The sequence below is a fragment of the Myotis yumanensis genome, unplaced genomic scaffold (assembly GCF_028538775.1).
Source record: "Myotis yumanensis isolate MYYU_CA2020_CCGP unplaced genomic scaffold, mMyoYum1.0.hap1 SCAF_18, whole genome shotgun sequence".
Classification (NCBI taxonomy): domain Eukaryota; kingdom Metazoa; phylum Chordata; class Mammalia; order Chiroptera; family Vespertilionidae; genus Myotis; species Myotis yumanensis.
This window is the reverse complement of record NW_027223769.1, coordinates 8,833,142-8,852,144: the sequence shown is the minus strand read 5'-3', so window position 1 is coordinate 8,852,144 and position 19,003 is coordinate 8,833,142. Positions and strand designations below refer to the sequence as shown.

General features: G+C 53.6%; 1 protein-coding gene across 3 annotated transcripts; it reads left to right on the top strand.

Moving 5' to 3' along the window:
- Positions 1-1,188: 1,188 nt before the first annotated feature.
- Positions 1,189-18,782, top strand: HPN (hepsin). 3 transcript variants are annotated; one of them, XM_070398006.1, is made up of 13 exons: positions 1,189-1,358; positions 1,915-1,984; positions 7,510-7,611; positions 7,694-7,735; positions 13,759-13,888; positions 13,961-14,083; positions 14,229-14,269; positions 14,509-14,674; positions 14,774-14,964; positions 17,474-17,569; positions 17,762-17,904; positions 18,064-18,228; positions 18,442-18,782. In XM_070398006.1, the coding sequence occupies exons 2-13, from the start codon at positions 1,969-1,971 to the stop codon at positions 18,478-18,480; spliced, it is 1,254 nt and encodes a 417-aa protein (XP_070254107.1). In that variant the 5' UTR covers positions 1,189-1,358; positions 1,915-1,968; the 3' UTR covers positions 18,481-18,782. The 3 variants fall into 3 exon arrangements, with proteins under 3 accessions (XP_070254107.1, XP_070254109.1, XP_070254108.1); XM_070398008.1 differs by lacking the exon at positions 13,961-14,083; XM_070398007.1 differs by lacking the exon at positions 1,189-1,358 and having other exon boundaries at positions 1,896-1,984.
- The last annotated feature ends 221 nt before the right edge of the window (positions 18,783-19,003 follow it).

Genomic DNA, 19,003 nt, shown 5'->3' with positions numbered 1-19,003 from the left:
TCTTCAGAGGGCGATCTATAGGGTTTCCATCCCCAGCCATTGATGCGCAGCTGAAAAGTTCAAAAGTTCTAGTTCCAAGTGTAGTCAAAGCAAAAATAGAATTGTTTCCTTATACCTTAACCTAACTGACTTTAGAAATTTAACAGCCCGACTATAGTGACTCCATTTCATTTCTTCACTCATTCCTCAGCAGTGTGGGTCTCTCTGGGGTGGTGGGAGTTGGAGAGGGGGAAGGAGAGAGAGGGGAGAGAGACGAGGGGCAGAGCAGCACCAAGTCTACACTAGCGTGTCCCCTGTGGGAGGCGGTGGCTGAGTGGGGTGAGCAGGTGGGTCTGATTGTGCGAGGACAGCCTAGCCGGGTGAGAGCTGTGGTCTGTGTTTATGTGGCTGTCCACAGTCAGGTGTCTGGCTGTTTATCTGGACCTGGGGTGTGACGTGGGTCACTCTTGACCACTAGTGTGACAGTGTGTATTTGCCATTGGTCACTTCCGGCCACTTGGCTTGGGCCTCAGCACTCAGTGCTGCCTTTTCCGGGCCAAGCCCCTTCCCCCTACCTAGGACTCTACAGGCTCCAGAGGTCATTGCTGCAGGCAGCAGAGAGGCTGCCAAAGCAAACCAGCCCCCGTGACTTGTAGGAAAGCAGCTGGGGGAGGAGGCTGGGGGGGGGGGGGGGGAGTATGTATAAGCAGGACAAAGCAGACGGGCTGGGCAGGGGACTTGGGAAGGGTCAGAGGCTGGAGCAAGAGTTGGGGCCGGGGAGGAGTCTGGGGAGGGGTCTGGGGCAGGGACAGGGACTACCTTGTTCAGGAGCTGGACAGGGGGTGTTGCAAGGGGCCGGGGTGGACAGGGACTGAGTTAGGCCTGAGCTGGGGTAGGGCGGGGGCTGGGCAGGAGGCAGGAGAAGGAGCAGGGCAGTTGGGGCACTCTGTCTGACTCCCTCTAATGCATATCCCCCTTCTTTAGTCTTCGTAAGCACCCCCAGCCTGCTCTGTCTCCCCAAACCCGTGTCCCCAGACCAAACCGGCCCCTACTCCCACCTCCCCTGACTGGCACACCTGGGCCCACCCCTCAGGCTGGAGGGAGGCAGGCTCCCCTGGTCCAGCCCCTGCAAACCCTGCCCCACCAGCCAGGTGGCCTCTGGCGCTGCCAATCCCTTTGCCCGCCCCTCCACACCCCTTTCCCCGCCTCCTGCCCAGCCCCCTCCTCCTCAGGTGAGGCAGCCAGGCCTAGCAGGCCCCACGCCGCTGCCTCTGCCTCCTGGCCGCCGCTGCGGGGCCACCATGCTCCTGCCCAGGCCTGGAGACTGACCCGCAACTGGCACCATCTCTCAGCTTCGCCCCCACCGGCCGGACCCCAGGGTAAGGACCAGGGCCCTCAGTTCCAGTCGCCGCCAGGCCAGGGTCCCCTCACTCCCACCCAGCCTAATGCTCCCCTCCCAATTGAGGGACTCCCAGGGACCCCAGGAGTGGGCTCTTTGACTTCTCTCCAAGGGCCTTGGAGCAGCCCCCCCTTCTTCAGATTCAGAGATTGGGCCCCAGTCTCCTTCTCCCTCAGAACTAGGTGTCCTGCCCCTCCAGCCCTCCAACCTCATACCACGGAGTCCTGGCCCCCAAAACCATCTTTCCCTAGGACCCAGGGTTTCAGGCCCCCACTCTGCCTAGGAATTGAGACCCTCAGTCCGCTGTCCTCCAGGCTCAGACATGGGAGCCCCCAGCCTGCACATCAAGGTGTATCCCTGGCCACCGGTCAGACACTGACCCCATCCTTGAACCCGGCCTAATCTGCGTCCGTGATCACGGCGTGCTCTGGCCAGGGCCCAGGTCCTCCAGCCTCCCTGGATGTGCGCCTGGGACTGGGGGCACTGGAGCTGGGCTGGGCTCCCCAGGCCCTGCCTTTCTGTTCCTCTCCCCACAGGTCCTGCCCCGGCCCAGGAGGTCAGCCGGGGAATCATTAACAAGAGGCTGTGACATGGCGGAGAAGGAGGGTGAGTCCCCCTTTCCCTGAGCCCCAGCTTTAGCTCTGCCTGACGCCCCTCCCTCTGTGCTTTCTTCCCAGCCCTCCACCCCCTTGGAGCCCCCTCTCTCTGGCACTCCTCCTGGGCTCATCCCCACCCCCTCTGAAGCCTTCACCTGATTAACTATTAACCACATGTTCTGTGAGTCTGTGCCACCACCTTCCCACCTGCTACCCCGCATGACCTTCCGGCTCCTTGCCTCAGTTTCCCCTCACCTCCCAGCAATTCCTCAGCTGGCCCTGGGCCTCTCCTTCCTTCGGGGCTATGGTGGGGAGACTGGCTGTGACGGTTAAGGACACAGACTCTGGAGTGGAACCTTTGAGCCTGAGTTTGAATCTGCTTCTGCCACTCTTTTGTTGTATGATCTTGTGCACGTGACATCATTTTTCTGGACTTCAATTTCCCCCTGGGTCAAGCATGGATCCTAATGCCACATGAGGTTGTTGGGAGCAGGGACAGCAGCAGGGCAGGGCGTGAGGTTGGGAGCAAGGTGACGGAGGGGCTTAGCGTGTGAGATGTACGCTGCTAACCAAAGCTCATGACAGAGGTCAGCCGACTTGGAATCCCAGGGATCTGAGACCCCCACCAATTCAGACATTCCCCCTGCCGCCTGGCATTGTGGGCAAAAGGGCAGAGGGAGGACTTTGGACCTGGCAGGACAGAAGGAGAGGGAGAAAGAGCAGAGAAACTACTCCAGGGCAATGGGAAGAAGCCACTGCCGAGTGGCTGGCACTCAAGGGCTCTTGGCAGCCCCCAGCCAGGGCTCCCCACGCCCCACGCCTGGATATGTCACCCTTCTCCACACGTGGGAGCCAGCTGGGGGCCCAGGAGGGGCGGCTTTTTCTCCCGCCCTCGAGCTGGCCGACTCCCTCTCTTCCTCCTGGAACCAGGCTAGCTGGGTTCGGTCCTAGGCAGTAGTGCTTTCTAGCTTTAAGGCCCTGAGCAAGCAGTATGCCTAACTCTCTGGGCCTCAGTTTCTTCATCTGTAAAATGGAGATGGTACTCACGCACACCTCACAGGGTGGTGCGAGTATTTAATGCAGGAAGTGCTGAGTATGTCGTCTGCAATGATCAGTGTGAATCCCTGGCCTCCTTGGGTCTCAGTACCGTTAGCCACTCAGACCCAACCATTCAGCGATGGCCAGAGTGCGGCCAAGCTTCCAGGGGCTCAGGAGGAGGCACTCCCTGCATTTCAATACTCATACCACCTTGTGAGGTGTGCATGGGTATCATCTCTGTTTTGCAGACGACATTGGGAAGGATGGACAGGTCTGGGTACAGAGAGAACTGAGGCACAGTGGGCTCCAGTGCATCCTCAGGCAGCTCAGGCCCTGTCTTGCGGGGGAGTCTGGCTGGAGAGTGTGGTCAAACCTGGACACAGATGCTGAAAGGTTGTGGTGCTGTGCTTACTTGCTGGGTGACCTGGGGTAGGTGGCCGCACCTCTCTGGGCCTCTTTTCCTCACCCATAAGTCAGGGTGGGGATAACAATGGTACCTTCCTCACGAACAGTTGCAAAGACTTGAGGATCCGCAGGACAGGACCGTGCGTTGGCATGCGGGTTGAGAGCCATTGCTGCTGCCGTGGCTGCTTGGTTTTGTGTGAGGCCCAGCTCGAGGGTCTTGGTGCTCCTGGGGACTCAGCCTTGGAGGAGGTGATATCTGAGTTGACACTCATCATGAGGAGGGAGTAGCAGGGTATGCCAGGCAGAGGGAACAGCCTAGCTCGGTGGTTGGCAAACTGCGGCTTGCGAGCCACATACGGCTCTTTGGCCCCTTGAGTGTGGCTCTTCCTAAGCCTTAGGAGTACCCTAATTAAGTTAATAACAATGTACCTACCTATATAGTTTAAGTTTAAAAAATTTGGCTCTCAAAAGACATTTCAATCGTTGTACTGTTGATATTTGGCTCTGTTGACTAATCAGTTTGCCGACCACTGGCCTAGCTAAATGTCGGCAAGTAACAGACTGCTGGGGGTGCGGTGGCACATGGCTGCTTTGGGTATTCCTGGGAGTAAAGTTGAAATGGAGCTGAGAGGGTGATGAGGTCTGTTCGCACTGTTTTTGAGGAGGGGCAGGCAGATGCCTGGGTGTGCTGGGTCTCTCCACAAGATGGCACTGTCTGTTATTCATTGTTTCTCTTTTCTAACTTATATTTGTAAGTTCTGTGGTTTCAGTTGTTTTTTGGAAGGGCTCTCAGATTAGGGGAAATATATGTTCAACTCTCAAATCTCTAACAGCCGTGCTTATGTGCTAGGGTTGCTGGCGCCACAGGGCTGAGGGCCTTGGACTATGTCCTGTGGAACATTGGGGAGTCACGGAGAGTTCTAGGGAAAGTGACGACAGGTTGGGTTTGATATTTAGGAAGAGCCCCCAAGCTTCCATGTAGAGGCTGGACCAGAGGAGGAGCCTGAGTCAGGGGCAGGGAAGGAGAAGGTGGACAGGAGACATTCAGGAGGCCTGCAAGCTGGGGACCTGCAAGCTCTGACGGGAGGGGGTGTCCTGCAGAGGAGGGGCAGGCCTGAGGATGAGGGCCGCAGATGGGACCTGGGGGTTTGGGGAGACATGGAGGCCAGTGTGGGACCTGAGGTGTGAAAGGACTAGAGGATTCCAGGAGGGGACGTCTAAGAGGCTGCAGGACCCTAATCTGCAGGAGAGTCCCAGCCCAGGACAGAAAAGGGAAACTGAGGCTGTGGAGGCGGGTGAGACAGACTTGGAAGGGAGGCGGCATGAGCGGGGCGCGGGGAGAGACCATGCCTGCTCGGTGAATTCCAGATTTCAGAGATAACTAGGTCAGGAGATGGAGAAGGCACTGTTGGAGAAGGAGAAGGAAAGGCCTTGGGTGTCCCAGAATTTAAATGAGGGGCCTTCCATTCAGGAAGCTGAAGTTGGGTCTGAGGGGGACTGAGACATGAAGCCGTCCGCTGAGTGGAGTCTCAGAGACAAGGAGCCAGAGACGTCACTTGTGAGGGTTTTACAGACAAACGGTGGGGGCAGAAGGAGGTGCCCCTGCAGGAGTGCAGAGCGGAGCCTCTGGGTGAAGTCGGGGCGGGGGGCGGGGGGCTGCTCACTGGTCTCAAAGGCCTGTGGCTCCCATAGCATCACGACAAGGATGGCCCTCTCTCAGAGCGAGGGCGCTGCCTGTCCGCCAGAGGCACCTGTTTGGGGGTTGCTCGAGTTCCCTGAACCAGAGGGCATGGAAGGAGTCTCTTCCTCTCGCCCTCAGAGACATGGGTGGCAGCTTCCTGCCTTAGCAGGCACAGCAGAGCACGGCTGAAAACCAAGGAACCAGGACCGCCCACCAGAACCAGGACAATGCTTGGGTACAGAGTTGGGAGTGGGCCTGGGAGGCCCTCCTGAGACATGGCGAGGTCTGCCAGCTGGGCCTCTTTGGAGGGAGGGAGTGTTCTCTCGTGCCTGACGAGAATGCTGGGCTCTCAAATTCTTAAGACACCCAGAAAGTGGCCCATCCCAGGAAGGTCCTGAACCACTCCCTGCTCTGTTCCGGGTGCTTGGCTGGCCCTGTGCCTATTGCCCAGACGACCATGCCACAGCTGAGAAAATGGGGTCTCTTGTAGCCCTGGGAGTGCCTTGCAGATGCCAAGGGCAGTCAGGCACATGCCAGGCCCAGCTGAAGGCTTTCAGCAGCCTTTTCTCTTTGTTCTGTCTGAAATGCCTAGCAAAGGGGTTGGCTTTTAATCCCCAGGGGCCCTGCTGTACAAGGAATAAAATCCATCTTCTCCTCAGGTCCCAGGCCTCCCTGGTTGGCCCCAGCTTTGGTTCCACTGTCTTCCCCAAGTGCATGCCATTCTGGCCATATCAGTGGCCTCTCTTGCCCTCTAACAGATCATGCTTATTCTTGCCTCAAGGCCTTTGACTATGCTGTTCCCTCTGCCCACAGTGTTCTTCCTTAAGATCTTTGCATGGCTGGCCTCACCCTTCAGGTCTTAGCTCAAAAGTCACTTATTAGGGCCGGGCTTGTGTGGCTCAGTGGTTGAGCATCGACCCATGAACCAAGAGGTTACTGGTTTGATTCCTGGTCAGGGCACATGCCTGGGTTGCAGGCTCGATTCCCAGTATGGGGCGTGCATGAGGCAGCTGATCAATGAGCTTTCTCTCTCATTGATGTTTCTATCTCTTTCTCTCTCTCTCTCATCAGTAAAAACAAAACAAAACAACACAAACCCATATTTTTTAAAAAATCACTTATTAGGGAGGCTCTCCTTGAGCACCCTGCTGCCCCAACATGCATTATTTCTTTATAGTCTTTGCCACAACTGGAAATGATCAAGTTCATTTATTGTCTACTTGTTTACTTCCCCCTCACCTTACACACGTGAGAATGTGAGCCCCCTGGCCAGCATCTCGTCCGTCTTGTTTTGAGATGTGTCCCCAGAGCCTAGAATGGTACCCAGTACACAGCAGCTGCTCAACCAGACAATGAATGAATAGGCTCCATTTTACCAATGAGAAGACTGAGGCCCACAGAGGTAAAGGGAGTTGCCAGGGCCACACTGCTTTAATGACTGAAAGGCACTTTTTGAGAACTTGCTATATGCCAGGGACTATGTACAGGGAGAGGTAGCATGGCTTAGTAGTTATACATTTGAGCCCCAGCTCCAAATCTTCCCAGGGTTCAGGACCCAGCACCGACTCTTGCTAGCGGAGTCACTTCAGGCATGTGATTCTTCTCTGGGCCTCAGTTTCCCCTATATGAAAAATGGGACTCATAACTGAGATAAGGACTGAATAAATTAATGCATTTAGAGCAGTACTTGGAGCATGATAAGCATCTGATAAAAAGTTTGGCTATTATTATTTAAAAGAACTTCATTATTTGAAAGTATTATTTTTAGAGGTGAGTACTAGGTGGATGCCCGTTAAATAGATGAGGAAACTGAGGCTCAAAAAGGTGATGTCACCTGTCCAAGGTCTCAGCTAAGAGTGGGGAAGGTTAGTATTTATAAGTGAGGCTGGCAAGTTTTCAAACTTAAGTTCTTAACCTCCAGGGGCAAACTTGACGTTGGAGCTGGGTCCTGTGGGGAAAGTCTGGTACCCAGGGACAGAGGGTCTGGAACGTTAGAGAGAAACGAGGCAGTGAGGGAATGCCAAACAGCAGGGAAGAAAGCTGCCAAGAGGGCAAAGGTCAGGCGTCACAGCCCCCAAGAGGCTCCAAGAACGTCTGGGAAAGTTAGCAGAAGTGAGAGGTCCAGGAAGAGATGTCCCAACGTGATGACGGAGCTAAAAGCAGCGTCACTGGGGGAGGAGAAATGCCAGGAGTGCAGGCAGCGAGGGTGGCAGCTGTCCCAGCCACTCCCCTTCCCAGCTGCAACCCTTGAGGAGCTGGACACCTGGCCGTCCTCGCTGCAGGGGAGAGGCAGCCCTGCCAACTGGGCCTGGTAGGCTCCGACATGTGGGGGAGACCGAGCTGGCCCTATGTCCAGACCCCACCCTGATGAGGACGGCCTGGCAGTGGCCCCAGCATGGTCTCTGTTGCAGGTGGCCGGACTGTGCCATGCTGTTCTGGATCCAAGGTAGCAGCTCTCACTGCAGGGACCCTGCTGCTCCTGACAGGCATCGGGGCAGCGTCCTGGGCCATTGGTGAGAGCGGCCCCCTGCACCTCTACCCTCCCCTGCCCCTGCGGCCCCAGCCTACCTGCCCTCACCTCTGCCTTCTCTGCAGTGACCGTTCTACTCAGGAGTGATCAGAAGCCACTGTATCCGGGTGAGTAAAGCAGGGCCCTCTGGGGCGCCTGGAGGAACCTGTGCTGGGGGAGCTCCGTGGAGGGGGTTGGAATGAATGCACTTGTGCCGAGTGCTTGTCTGGACCAGGTGCTGCTGAAAGCAATTCACTCGTCTAACCCAGTGTTTTTCAGACTCTAAATGTGTTACCCATTAATGTATCATAAAATTAAATCAGTGAGTGGAAAATCGGATTTTAAAACGTATGAAGTATGCCGAAACCGGTTTGGCTCAGTGGATAGAGCGTCAGCCTGCGGACTGAAAGGTCCCAGGTTCGATTCCGGTCAAGGGCATGTACCTGGGTTGCGGGCACATCCCCGTAGGAGATGTGCGGGAGGCAGCTGATCGATGTTTCTCTCTCATCGACGTTTCTAACTCTCTATCTCTCTCCCTTCCTCTCTGTAAAAAAAATCAATAAAATATATTTAAAAAAAATAAAATAAAACGTATGAAGTAGATGAGACTAGAAAATATTCGAATGAGTCTCTCTCAGTAAGAAAACTCTTGCTAATCTTTTATTTTGGTTTTATGAGGGTGGGACTGTTATTCTCTCCATTTTAAAGATGGGGAAACTGAGGCTCAGAGCCATGGCATGGTTTGCCTCAGAAAACATAAGTTCAAGGCCACATCACGATGGAAAGCTGTTTTTTTTTGTTTTGTTTTTTACTGCAGAGCGTACACAAAACATGTCTGAGAGGCACTGTATGAACCCAGCGAGCTCTTCTAGCTCCCCTAGAAGGTAGCTTCTATTACCTCATTCACAGATGTGGAAAGTGAGGACCAGAGAGGACACACAGCTGGTCAGTGATGGGACCAGGAGTAGCTCTTAGACTTGCTTGATAGAGATATGTCTGCAGGAGAAAATGACCACACTGCTAACAGGCACAGAAGCTCATTGTGGAATGAATGAATAAACTGCCCAAAATGCCAACTCCAAGCTGCCTTTTCGTGGTCCAGGACAGCAGGAAGGAAGGGGAAGTTGGGTGATGGGATATCTTTTTCACTCCCATGCGCCTCATCTACTTCCATAAAGGACTCAGCTCACATTAAGAGAAGAAATGAAAATCCAGGCAAGGGAAGCCAACATCAGTGCTAGTTGTCATAGCAGCACTTACATGTGCCAGGCACAGGCCTTGGCCCTACAGGTGTCCATTCATTAAATCCTCACAACAGCCCATTTTAATATGGGGAAACTGAGGCACACAAAGGCCAGGCGATATGCTGCAGGTCACGGCTAGTAAGCTCTGGGGTCTGGAACCCGGCCGCTGGATTCAGCTCTTATGCAGAACCTCTACGTGCTATGGCTCCTCAAGAAATGGGAGCTGCCATAGTGAGGACTCACATATGCTCACACAGGCCCTGGCTGTGGTCCTTGCACAATAGCCTGGTGAAGCTGGAGCTATTTTCATCACCCCAGGTGGGGAAACTGAGGCCATTGAAGTGCACTGACTTGCCCAAGACCACATGTCACATCAGGGGCAGGGCAGAGGGATCATGCCCCTGCCAAGTCCCTCCATGGCTCCCCACCACCATTGGGTTCTCAGCGAGGGCTTTCTACACCCTCACTTCACACTTGCCCCTGGCACTCTCACACCCTTGAAGGACCCTCCTGGCACTATAGCCTTTGTTCACCCACCTCTTTCCAGCTCGTACCTAGAGGCAGGTTTCAGGGTTCTGCAGTGTCACTGCCAAGTGGGGGCCCTGGCAGAGTCTCCATGTTCTCATCTGTAAGCTCGGGGTGAGAATTAGAGGACATAATGATCCAGGCAGGGCTTGGCTCCCAGCCAACTAGGTAAACATTGGCTTAACTTCCCTGAGCAAGGCCTTCCGGCACTCCCAGACCACATGTTCCCCAAGCCCATGGCCATCCTGCTGCCAGGGTAGAACGCTCCTCACACTCACAGTGGATTATTTACTCCTGGAGAATTTTAGGAGGGCAGGGCATTTTGTTTTTTTTACTGCCCCAGACAGTGTCCTGAACATGGTGGGTGCTCAGGAATTTATTTTTAATCCTTACTTGAGGATATTTTTCCACTGATTTTTTAGAGAGAGTAGAAGAGCGAGGGAGAGTTTGCCTCCTGCATGTGCCCCGACCAGGGCCTGGACCGGGGAGAAGCCTGCAACCTAGGGAGAAACCTGCAACCTAGATACGTGCCCTTGACCAGACTCGAACCCAGGACCCTTTGGTCTGCAGTCCGACGCTCTATCCAATGAGCCAAACTGGCTAGGGCAGGAAATCTTTGCTTAACGAATGAGCACAAATACAAACCACTAAGATGAACTAACTTGTCCTGGGCTTCACTGAACGGAAGGTAACAGGCCACAGTTCTGACCAGCTCAGGCCAGTGCCAGCACCCTTGCCCTTCAGCTATACTTGGGGTTTTCAAAAAGTGTTGGGAAATTACAAAACAAAAAAACCCCACAAAAAAATAAAACTATACCCTTGCCTCATTTTTCTGGGGTTGTCACACTTGTAAATATATCAGACAATTTGGTAAGCAAACCAAGTGACCCAGAACACACTTTGCATTGACTAAAATAATACAAATGAGAATAAAGAATTTAAAAGTGAGAGAAAGAGTGGCACAAAATAAGGCCACTGAATTCTAAATTATAAGGCATTTTACATTTCTTCCCCCTCCACCTTCCCTAAAACACAATCATAAAGTGATGTTTTCCTAAAACCTCATGCTTTTTGGAAATCACATTTCTGGAGCACTTATTTCAAAGTAAGAATTTACTCCACCCCACTTGGTATTTCAAATCCAAGTCTTGGTCTTGGAACTCAGGGGGTGGTGGGTACCACCCAACAGAAGTGCCAGGAACCCCCTGCCCAACCCCAGAGCAAGGGGCCATGATTAAAGCAAGCAAGCAAGCCAGGAAACGCCTTAAAAAAATTTTTTTTTAATTAAATATATTGGGATGACATTGGTTATAGACTTCAAGCATGCATTTCTATGAAAAATGATCTGTATATTGCATCATGTGTTCATTACCCAAAGGCAAATCTTCCTCCGTCACCATATATTTGACCCCCTTTGCCCTTTACTTGCCCCCCAACCCCCTTCCTCTGGTAACTACCATATTGTCTGTGTCTGTGAGTTTTTGTTTGTTTATCTTGTCTGTTCATTTGTTGCTTTTAGTTTTATATCCCACATATGAGTGAAATCATAAGATTCTTGACTGACTTATTTCAGTCAGCACGACATTTCAAGATCCATTCATGTTGTTGCAAGTGGCAGCATTTCATCTTTTCTTATTAGCCAGGAAGCTCTTAGTCTGGGCTGTGGGTGAGTGTATTTGGGGTGGGGACAAGTAAGGGTCTCTGTTAGACCCACAGAAGGAGCAATGGGTATGCAGGTCAGCAGGCCTGGTTTGAAATCCTGGCTCTGCCAGTTTTTAGGCCCCTGGAAAAATACATTCTTTCTGAGGCTGTTTCTTTTCCTTTTAAAAATTATTTATTTTTATTTTTAAATCTTTTTTGTTGAAAGTATTACATATGTCCCCTTTCCCCCCCATTAACCACCTCCAGCCCCCCCCCCCCCCCCCCAGGCTTTCAGAGGCTGTTTCTTCCTCTGTAAGATGGGCATAGGAATGGTCTCTACCTCCCGGGATGGTGTGGGAGAGAATATGACACATAGCATGGGGCCAGCCCATGGACAACCCCAGGAAACGTAGTCAGTATGATTATTTCTGCGCTATTATTGTTTCACCCTTACGAGGGGAAGTTGCCTAAGAGGCTGTGTAGGGCAACGTTAAGAGCTTGGGGTTTGGAGTCACTGGGGCCTGAGTACATATCCTCTCTGCCTCATTTGGCGATGCGGGGCAAGTCACCCCGCCTCCCCCAGCTTCCCCTCACCCATCTGGAAAATGGGGATGACCTTTGTGGCCTTGGGGTACAGTGACGGAGAGCATGTAGCATCGCGCTGGTGCACAGTAGGTCCTCAGCAGGACAGGGTTCTCCCTGGAAGTCCTTGCCCAGATCTGTGGGGCTTGGGGAAGATCGCTCAGCTTGGTGTGGTCTCACTGGGTTTTCCCTGACAGGTTGCGAAAGTGACTTTCACCAGAATCAGGGTCCCAGAATGTGCTCTCAGAACAGCCGTCATGTGGAGGCAGGAGAAAAGGAGAGGCCCACAGCCGATCTTCCCCCAAACCTACCTCCCGCTTTCCTCATCCCTGTCAGTGGCAGCTTAGTCCTTCAAGTGGCTCAGGCCAAACACCTTGGAATTGCCCTTGACCCCTCTCTTTCCTTAATCCAATTGTCCCCAAACCCTGCGGGCTCCACCTGTAAAATCTGTCCAAAATCTAAACTCTTCTCCCCCTCCAGTGCTCCACCCTGGCCCAGCCTCCATCCTCCCCCTTCTGGACATCACAGCCACCTCTATCTCCTGCTCCCCCCGCCCCCCCTTCCCTCCCCCGCCCTGTTCTCCACACACAGCCAGAGGGAGCCTGTGAACCCTAGGCAGGTCAGAGCCCTCCTGGCTCAGATCCTCCCAGGAGCACCTCACTCCTGGTAAAAGCAAAGTCCCTAGCGTTGATCCAGTCCGTCTCCTGCCTCATCTTCCCCTCGCTCACTTTGCTCCAGCCTCCTTGCTATTCCTCAGCCCCCACCCCCAGCCTGAGAATCTTTGCACTTGCATTCCCTTCCCTTGGCCTAGTTTTCTGTCCCCTCACTTTTCTTCACAACTCTCTTTCTCACTTCCTTCAGGTCTTCGTTCCCTTACCACTTCTCAGGAAGCTTTCCTTCCCAGCTATTGAAAATCGCAGCCTCACTGCTCACACCAGCACCCTGACTGTCAAAGCTTGATTTGTCTCCCTGGCCCCTTCTTTGGTGACACATGATCTATTTTCCTTATCGGTACCTTTCCTTATCCATCTCACCTATTGGCCTTTGAATGCCACAGAGCAGGGGTTTTGTCTGATTTGCTCACTACCTAAACTAGAGCCGGCATGTACTGAGTGGGGCATGTAAATAAATATGACTAAGGGCTGTGGCCTGGCTTAGGGGTGAGCAAGGGTCCTCTGGCCATGTGTGGGGAGTGGCCTGTGAGGAGCTGAGAGGACATCAGCTTTCAATACCACCGGCACCAGGCAGGAGGAATCCGCCCAGGCGCTGCTCAGCCCTCCTGTGTCCCTGCCCTGCCTCGTCTCCGTGTGAGGATGTGCCTGGTTGGGTGGCGTTTCTTGTTATCTCCCTCACCCCAGACTTTGGCTTGGTGAGGGCTGTCTCAGTCATCTTTGTGTGCCTAGCATCGCCCCCCTAGGACGAAGCATGAAGTATGAGTCTAGTTAAAGCTTAGTTTGGTGAATGAATGAGTGAATGAATGAATACTACATCCTCTGCTTGGAGAATTATGCACTTTAATATACTCAAGGCTCTGACAAGTCCTACAGGAAAGATAGCTATCCTTTCCTCTTTTTTAAATTTAAGACTATAGGATGTCTTTAAATATTTTGGCAATTTGATGTATTAGTCAAGGGTCTTCAGATGGCAAAAGACAGAAGAAAAAAAATAAACTGGCTAAATGAAAAAAGGGAATGATTAACTCAACCACTCCTGGGAGTTCTTCAAGCCTGGCTCCATCAGGAGCTTAAAACTATTCGCAGAAATCTCTTGGCTTTCCTCTATGTTGGCTTATTTGTCCCTTCACGTGGGCAAAGATGGCCTCAGCACGTGCAGCCTCACACACCATTCCCTTGGGGGACTGGTCGAAACAGTTTCCCTTTTTCCAAATGTCCCAGCAAAGTCCCAGACTTAGAGCGCGCGAGCAGCCAGCTTAGGAAGGCCTGTGGAAAGAGGCGCTTCCCTGCTCCCAGCAGGGCCAGCCAAGTCCCAGGGCGGCTGTTCCTGGGTCTAATTTGTCACGTGCTCTTCTGGACACAGGAGTGTGGGGGGCATGGGGTGCTCTGATCAGCCCTGCTGGGACTCGGACTAGAACACATGGCGGAGCGCAGCCAGGAAGGCTGGGCAGGAGGCGAGCGTGTGGCCGTCCTGTCTCCCTGCAGTGCAGGTCAGCCCAGCAGACACTCGGCTCACAGTCTTTGACGAGACGGAGGGGACGTGGCGGCTGCTGTGCTCTTCGCGCTCCAATGCCAGGGTGGCGGGACTCAGCTGTGAGGAGATGGGCTTCCTCAGGTACTGGGGTGTCCCTTGGAGGGGTGGCAGTGGGAGGGTGGGAGGAGCAGGCCTGACCCCTGCCCTGCCCAGGGCACTGGCCCACTCGGAGCTGGATGTGCGGACAGCGGGTGCCAACGGCACGTCAGGCTTCTTCTGTGTGGACGAGGGAAGGCTGCCCTACGCCCGGAGGCTGCTTGAGGTCATCTCCGTGTGGTGAGGAGGGCAGTGGGCAGGTGGGGGCACACACCCTGGCCCCGCAGCTCCCAAGGCACTCCTACCTGCTCTTCCTCACTTTCCTTCTCTGTCTGAACTGGCCTCTTTCTGTTTCTCTCTGTCCCCATCCCTGTCTTTCTTACAGTGACTGTCCCAGGGGCCGCTTCCTGGCTACCATCTGCCAAGGTGAGACCCTGACACTCAGAACCCTCTTCCTGAGACCAGGGTAGGACCATGTCCCCCAAGGATGGGTCCATGTCCCCTTCAGATCTCCCAGGGCAGGGCCTTGTCCCATCGGACAACCCCAAGCAGGCCATATCCTCTTAGGTCCTCCAAGGACCAGGTCGTGTCCTCTCAGACCTCCTGGGGCAGGGCTGGCCCTGAGGGCTTCCAGGCCCCCACTCCCCGACTCCCCTCTCTCACAGACTGTGGCCGTAGGAAGCTGCCCGTAGACCGCATTGTGGGAGGCCAGGACACCAGCCTGGGCAAGTGGCCATGGCAAGTCAGTCTCCGCTATGATGGAGCGCACCTTTGTGGCGGGTCCCTGCTCTCCGGAGACTGGGTGCTGACAGCTGCCCACTGCTTCCCTGAGTAAGTGACCCCCATGGCACCGAGGAGGGTAGCGGGGGCAGTGAGGTGGGGGGGCTGTTCCCAGGCAGGCTGCCACCCTCCCCTCCTGTTCCCTGGTAGGAGGAACCGGGTCCTGTCACGATGGAGTGTGTTTGCCGGCGCTGTTGCCCAGGCCTCACCCCACGGCCTGCAGATGGGGGTTCAGGCAGTAATCTACCACGGGGGCTATCTCCCCTTTCGGGATCCCAACAGTGAGGAGAACAGTAATGATATCGCTCTGGTCCACCTCTCCAGCCCCCTGCCCCTTACAGGTAAGTCTGAGCCCTGGCCTGGGGACTCCTGAGGCCGTGAGGTGAGAGGAGGGACCAGGGGCCTAGGAGTCCATGGTGATAAGGGAAATGCTCTTGAGGGACACAAGTGGGTGCCCACCAAGTAGGAATGGCTAGTGCGGCCGCTTTGTAAAGTCTGGCAGTTCCTCAGAAAGTGAAACGTGGAGTTGCCACGCGACTCAGCGATTCCACTGCTGGAGGACGCCCCAAAGAAATGAAAACGCGTGTCCACACAGGAGCTTGTACACATGCATTCACAGCAGCACTGTTCGCAGTGGCCAACAGGTGGACACGACCATGTCTGTCCTCTGACAAATGGATAAAAACGTGGCCAATCCATACAATAGAATACTATTTGGCCACAGAAAGGAACAAACATTTCTGTGATATGCAATGGCCGACCCTGGAAAACATTCTGCTAAGAAAGAAGTCGGACCAAAAGGTCACTATGTGATTCCGTTTATATGTTTCTGTCCAGAATAGGTACCTCTATAGAGAAAGAAAGCAGATTCGTGGTGGCAGGGGTGGGGGTGGGGAGGTTAGGGGTGACAGCTAAGGACACAGGGTTTCTTTGGGGGTGACAAAAATGGCCTCAAACTGAGTGTGGTGCTGGATGTGCCTTCGTAGTGCCCCGCATGCTACTCAACATCCGTGAACCCACTAAAAACCACTGACTTGTGCATCCTAAGTGGGTGAATTGTGTGGTATATGAATTATATATCAAAAACATTTTTTACCAAAAAAAACCCCAATCAAATGAAATGAAGATAATGTTTTAAATATATGGATGAATCAGGCAGCTAAGAGTCATTCCCCCTGCAGCTCTCCAGGGCATTCCCTTGCTCCCAATGAGGAGGACTCACGTGGGGCCAGGGTGTCTCTGACACTTCTCCAGGCTGCCTGGCGGGCTGAGGGCAGGCCTTGGGCTTCAGCTTTCAGCAGGCCATTGTGTGTAATAATAATAAAAACCATGGTGGTGGTGATGGGCTTCCAACAGGCACCAGTCGGATAGTAATAGTGAAATAGTACAATAAAGTGATGCAGTGATGAGAGGAATGAACACGAACACTTGCACGGCGCCTTCTCTGTGTCAGGCCCTGTTCTCAGGGTCCTGTGCACAAGCTCATTTAGTTCTCACCACAGCCTGGGAGGGTGGGTCCTTTTTTTAAAAAAATTATTATTATTTTTTATAAATCTCCCACCATTTTTAAAAATATATTTTATTGATTTTTTTACAGAGAAGAAGGGAGAGGGATAGTTAGAAACATCGATCAGCTGCCTCCTGCACACTCCCTCCTGGGGATGTGCCCACAACCAAGGTACATGCCCTTGACTGGAACTGAACCTGGGACCCTTCAGTCCGCAGGCCGAGGCTCTAGCCACAGAGCCAAACCAGTTAGGGTGGTGGGTCCGTTTATCATCCTGTTTTCCACCCGGGGAGAGGGCCCAACAGAGAGAAGGTAAATGATGTCTCAGATTCCACAGCTGGCCAATGGCAGAGATTTGAGCCCAGGCCTCCTGGCACTGGAATCAGCCTGCAGCCCCCAGGCTGTGTGCCAGGGAAGCCAGGACCATTTTGTGGTTTGCATTATACTTATTTTTATGGTTATTTTCTTTTTAATGATTCATGATACTGGTTTTCCATTTAAGGGAGTGATACATGTTCTTTCCCCCCTTAGAACAAAATAAAGTCTCCTCTGTAGTGAAAAGAGTGAGGGGTTGACAGCACTGACGTAAGGAAGTGTCCGTGAGGCACAGGGGATGGGGTGGGAGTGGCTTGGGTTTAAAAAACATGGCTGAGGGGTCACAGCTGCAACGGCAGATGCAGGTCCTTGTCAGCTGCGTGATCTGGGGCCTGTGGCTTTACCTCTCTGTGCTTCAGTTTCCCTCATCCGTAAAAAGGACTTCCTAGGATTATTGACATGATTAAAAGGGTGAATATGAGTCCTGGCCAGTGTCGCTCAGCTGGTTGAGCGTCCCGTGCACCAAAGTTCGCAGGTTTGATTCCCAGTCAGGGCACATGCCTGGGTTGCGGGCTCAATCCGCAGTAGGGGGTGTGTAGGAGGCAGCCGATCAATGTTTCTCTATCATCATTGATGTTTCTCTCTTTCCCTTCCTCTCTCTCTAAAAATAAATAAATAAAAACATTAAAAAAAAAAGAACGAGAAAAAAAAAAAAGAACACGGGCCTGAGAATTGGGCAATCTGGGTTCAAATTCTGGCTTTGCCACTCATTGTGAGACTTTGAACAAGTGCCTTGGCCTCGTCCCCCCTTCTGTGAAATGGGGTGAGAGTCCTCCTCCTCCCTGGGCTGCTGGAGATGAAAGGAACTGACACGGGAAGGTGCCTGATGCCGAGTGAGCTCTCAGGAGACAGCAACTGCTGCTGTAGCTGCTTTAAAGAACAGAGGAAAGGGTGTGTCAGGGGCACTGGAGGCAGCTGGACAGACGCTGGTTGCAGGTAGGGCTGGACCAGCGTGGTCTCTCTCACAGAATACATCCAGCCCGTGTGCCTCCCAGCTGCCGGCCAGGCCCTGGTGGATGGCAAGATTTGTACGGTGACTGGCTGGGGCAACACGCAGTACTACGGTGAGTCCCACCCTCTGCCTGGGAAGCCGCCAATAGGGAGACTGACCTGGGCCGGGGGGGAAGGGCAGTCTGGCAGGTTTGGTGCCTCTCGGCCCTGGGCCATAGGGACACAGGAGCCTGGGGTGGGCACCAGGAGGGGAGGAGGGTGTGCATGCTCACCAGCTCTCCCCAGCCTTGCCCGCACACCCCCAGGCCAACAGGCTGGGGTACTCCAGGAGGCCCGAGTCCCCATAATCAGCAACGATGTCTGCAACGGTCCTGACTTCTACGGGAACCAGATCAAGCCCAAGATGTTCTGTGCTGGCTACCATGAGGGTGGCATTGATGCCTGCCAGGTGAGGGGTTGTGGGGGACAGCCCCTGACCCTGCCACTCTAGAGATGGAGACACAGGGCAGTGGGTGGTCAGGCTCCTACCTCAGGGCCAGATGACTCCGTACCACAGCCCATGGCCATCCGAAAGCACCTCCAGCCTTGCCTCCCCTGCCCCCACCAGGGTGACAGTGGTGGCCCCTTCGTGTGTGAGGACAGCATCTCTCGGACCCCACGTTGGCGGCTCTGTGGCATTGTGAGCTGGGGCACTGGCTGTGCCCTGGCCCAGAAGCCAGGCGTCTACACCAAAGTCAGTGACTTCCGGGAGTGGATCTTCCAGGCCATAAAGGTGAAAGTTGGGCCCAGATGGGGCCAGAGGATACGAAAGTCTGGGACTCTCATTGGGGCAAGGGAGGCAGGGTTTTCTGGAGACCTTTGCTCAGGCCTAGAAGAGGCACCCTGTGGAACAGGGATTAAAAAAGGGTTTCTTGGAAGAGGAGGCTAGTTGTGGGACTTTCAGGGAAGCCTCTCAGACCTCAGAAGGCCCCAATTGTCTCCCCAGACTCACTCCGAAGCCAGCGGCATGGTGACTCAACTCTGACCTGACCTCTCCTTGCTGCAGACGCCTCCAGGGCCCAAGTTAATCTAGGTGGCCTCAGCCCCACATGGGATCCAGCCTGGGCCTGGGATGGAACTTTTTTCTTCTTGGGCCCAGCCCACAAGTGCAAGGAGACCTTCCCTCCAGGGTCCTGTCTTCCACAGTGGCGGGCCCACTCAGCCCTGGGACTACCTGAGACTCCCCTTCCTGACCCGCATGTAAATATTGTTCTGCCATCTGGGGATCCCATCTAGGTATCCCTGATGAAAAGCTGTTCTTTAAATAATAAAATTGGTTTTGATTAATGTGGCCTCTGAGTTTGCAAATGTAAGAAGCAATGAGGATATTTTGGGGGAAGGAAACAAGGAATTAGGGCCTGGAAAAAACCAGGCAGGGACTGTGACCCTCTCATTCTCACTGGCTCAGGAGAAAAGAATTGATTCATAACCAGAGATGTCCTGAAGCAGCTGGCTTCAGGTACTGTTGGATCCAGCTGCTCAAATATTTTTATCAGAACTGTGCCTAT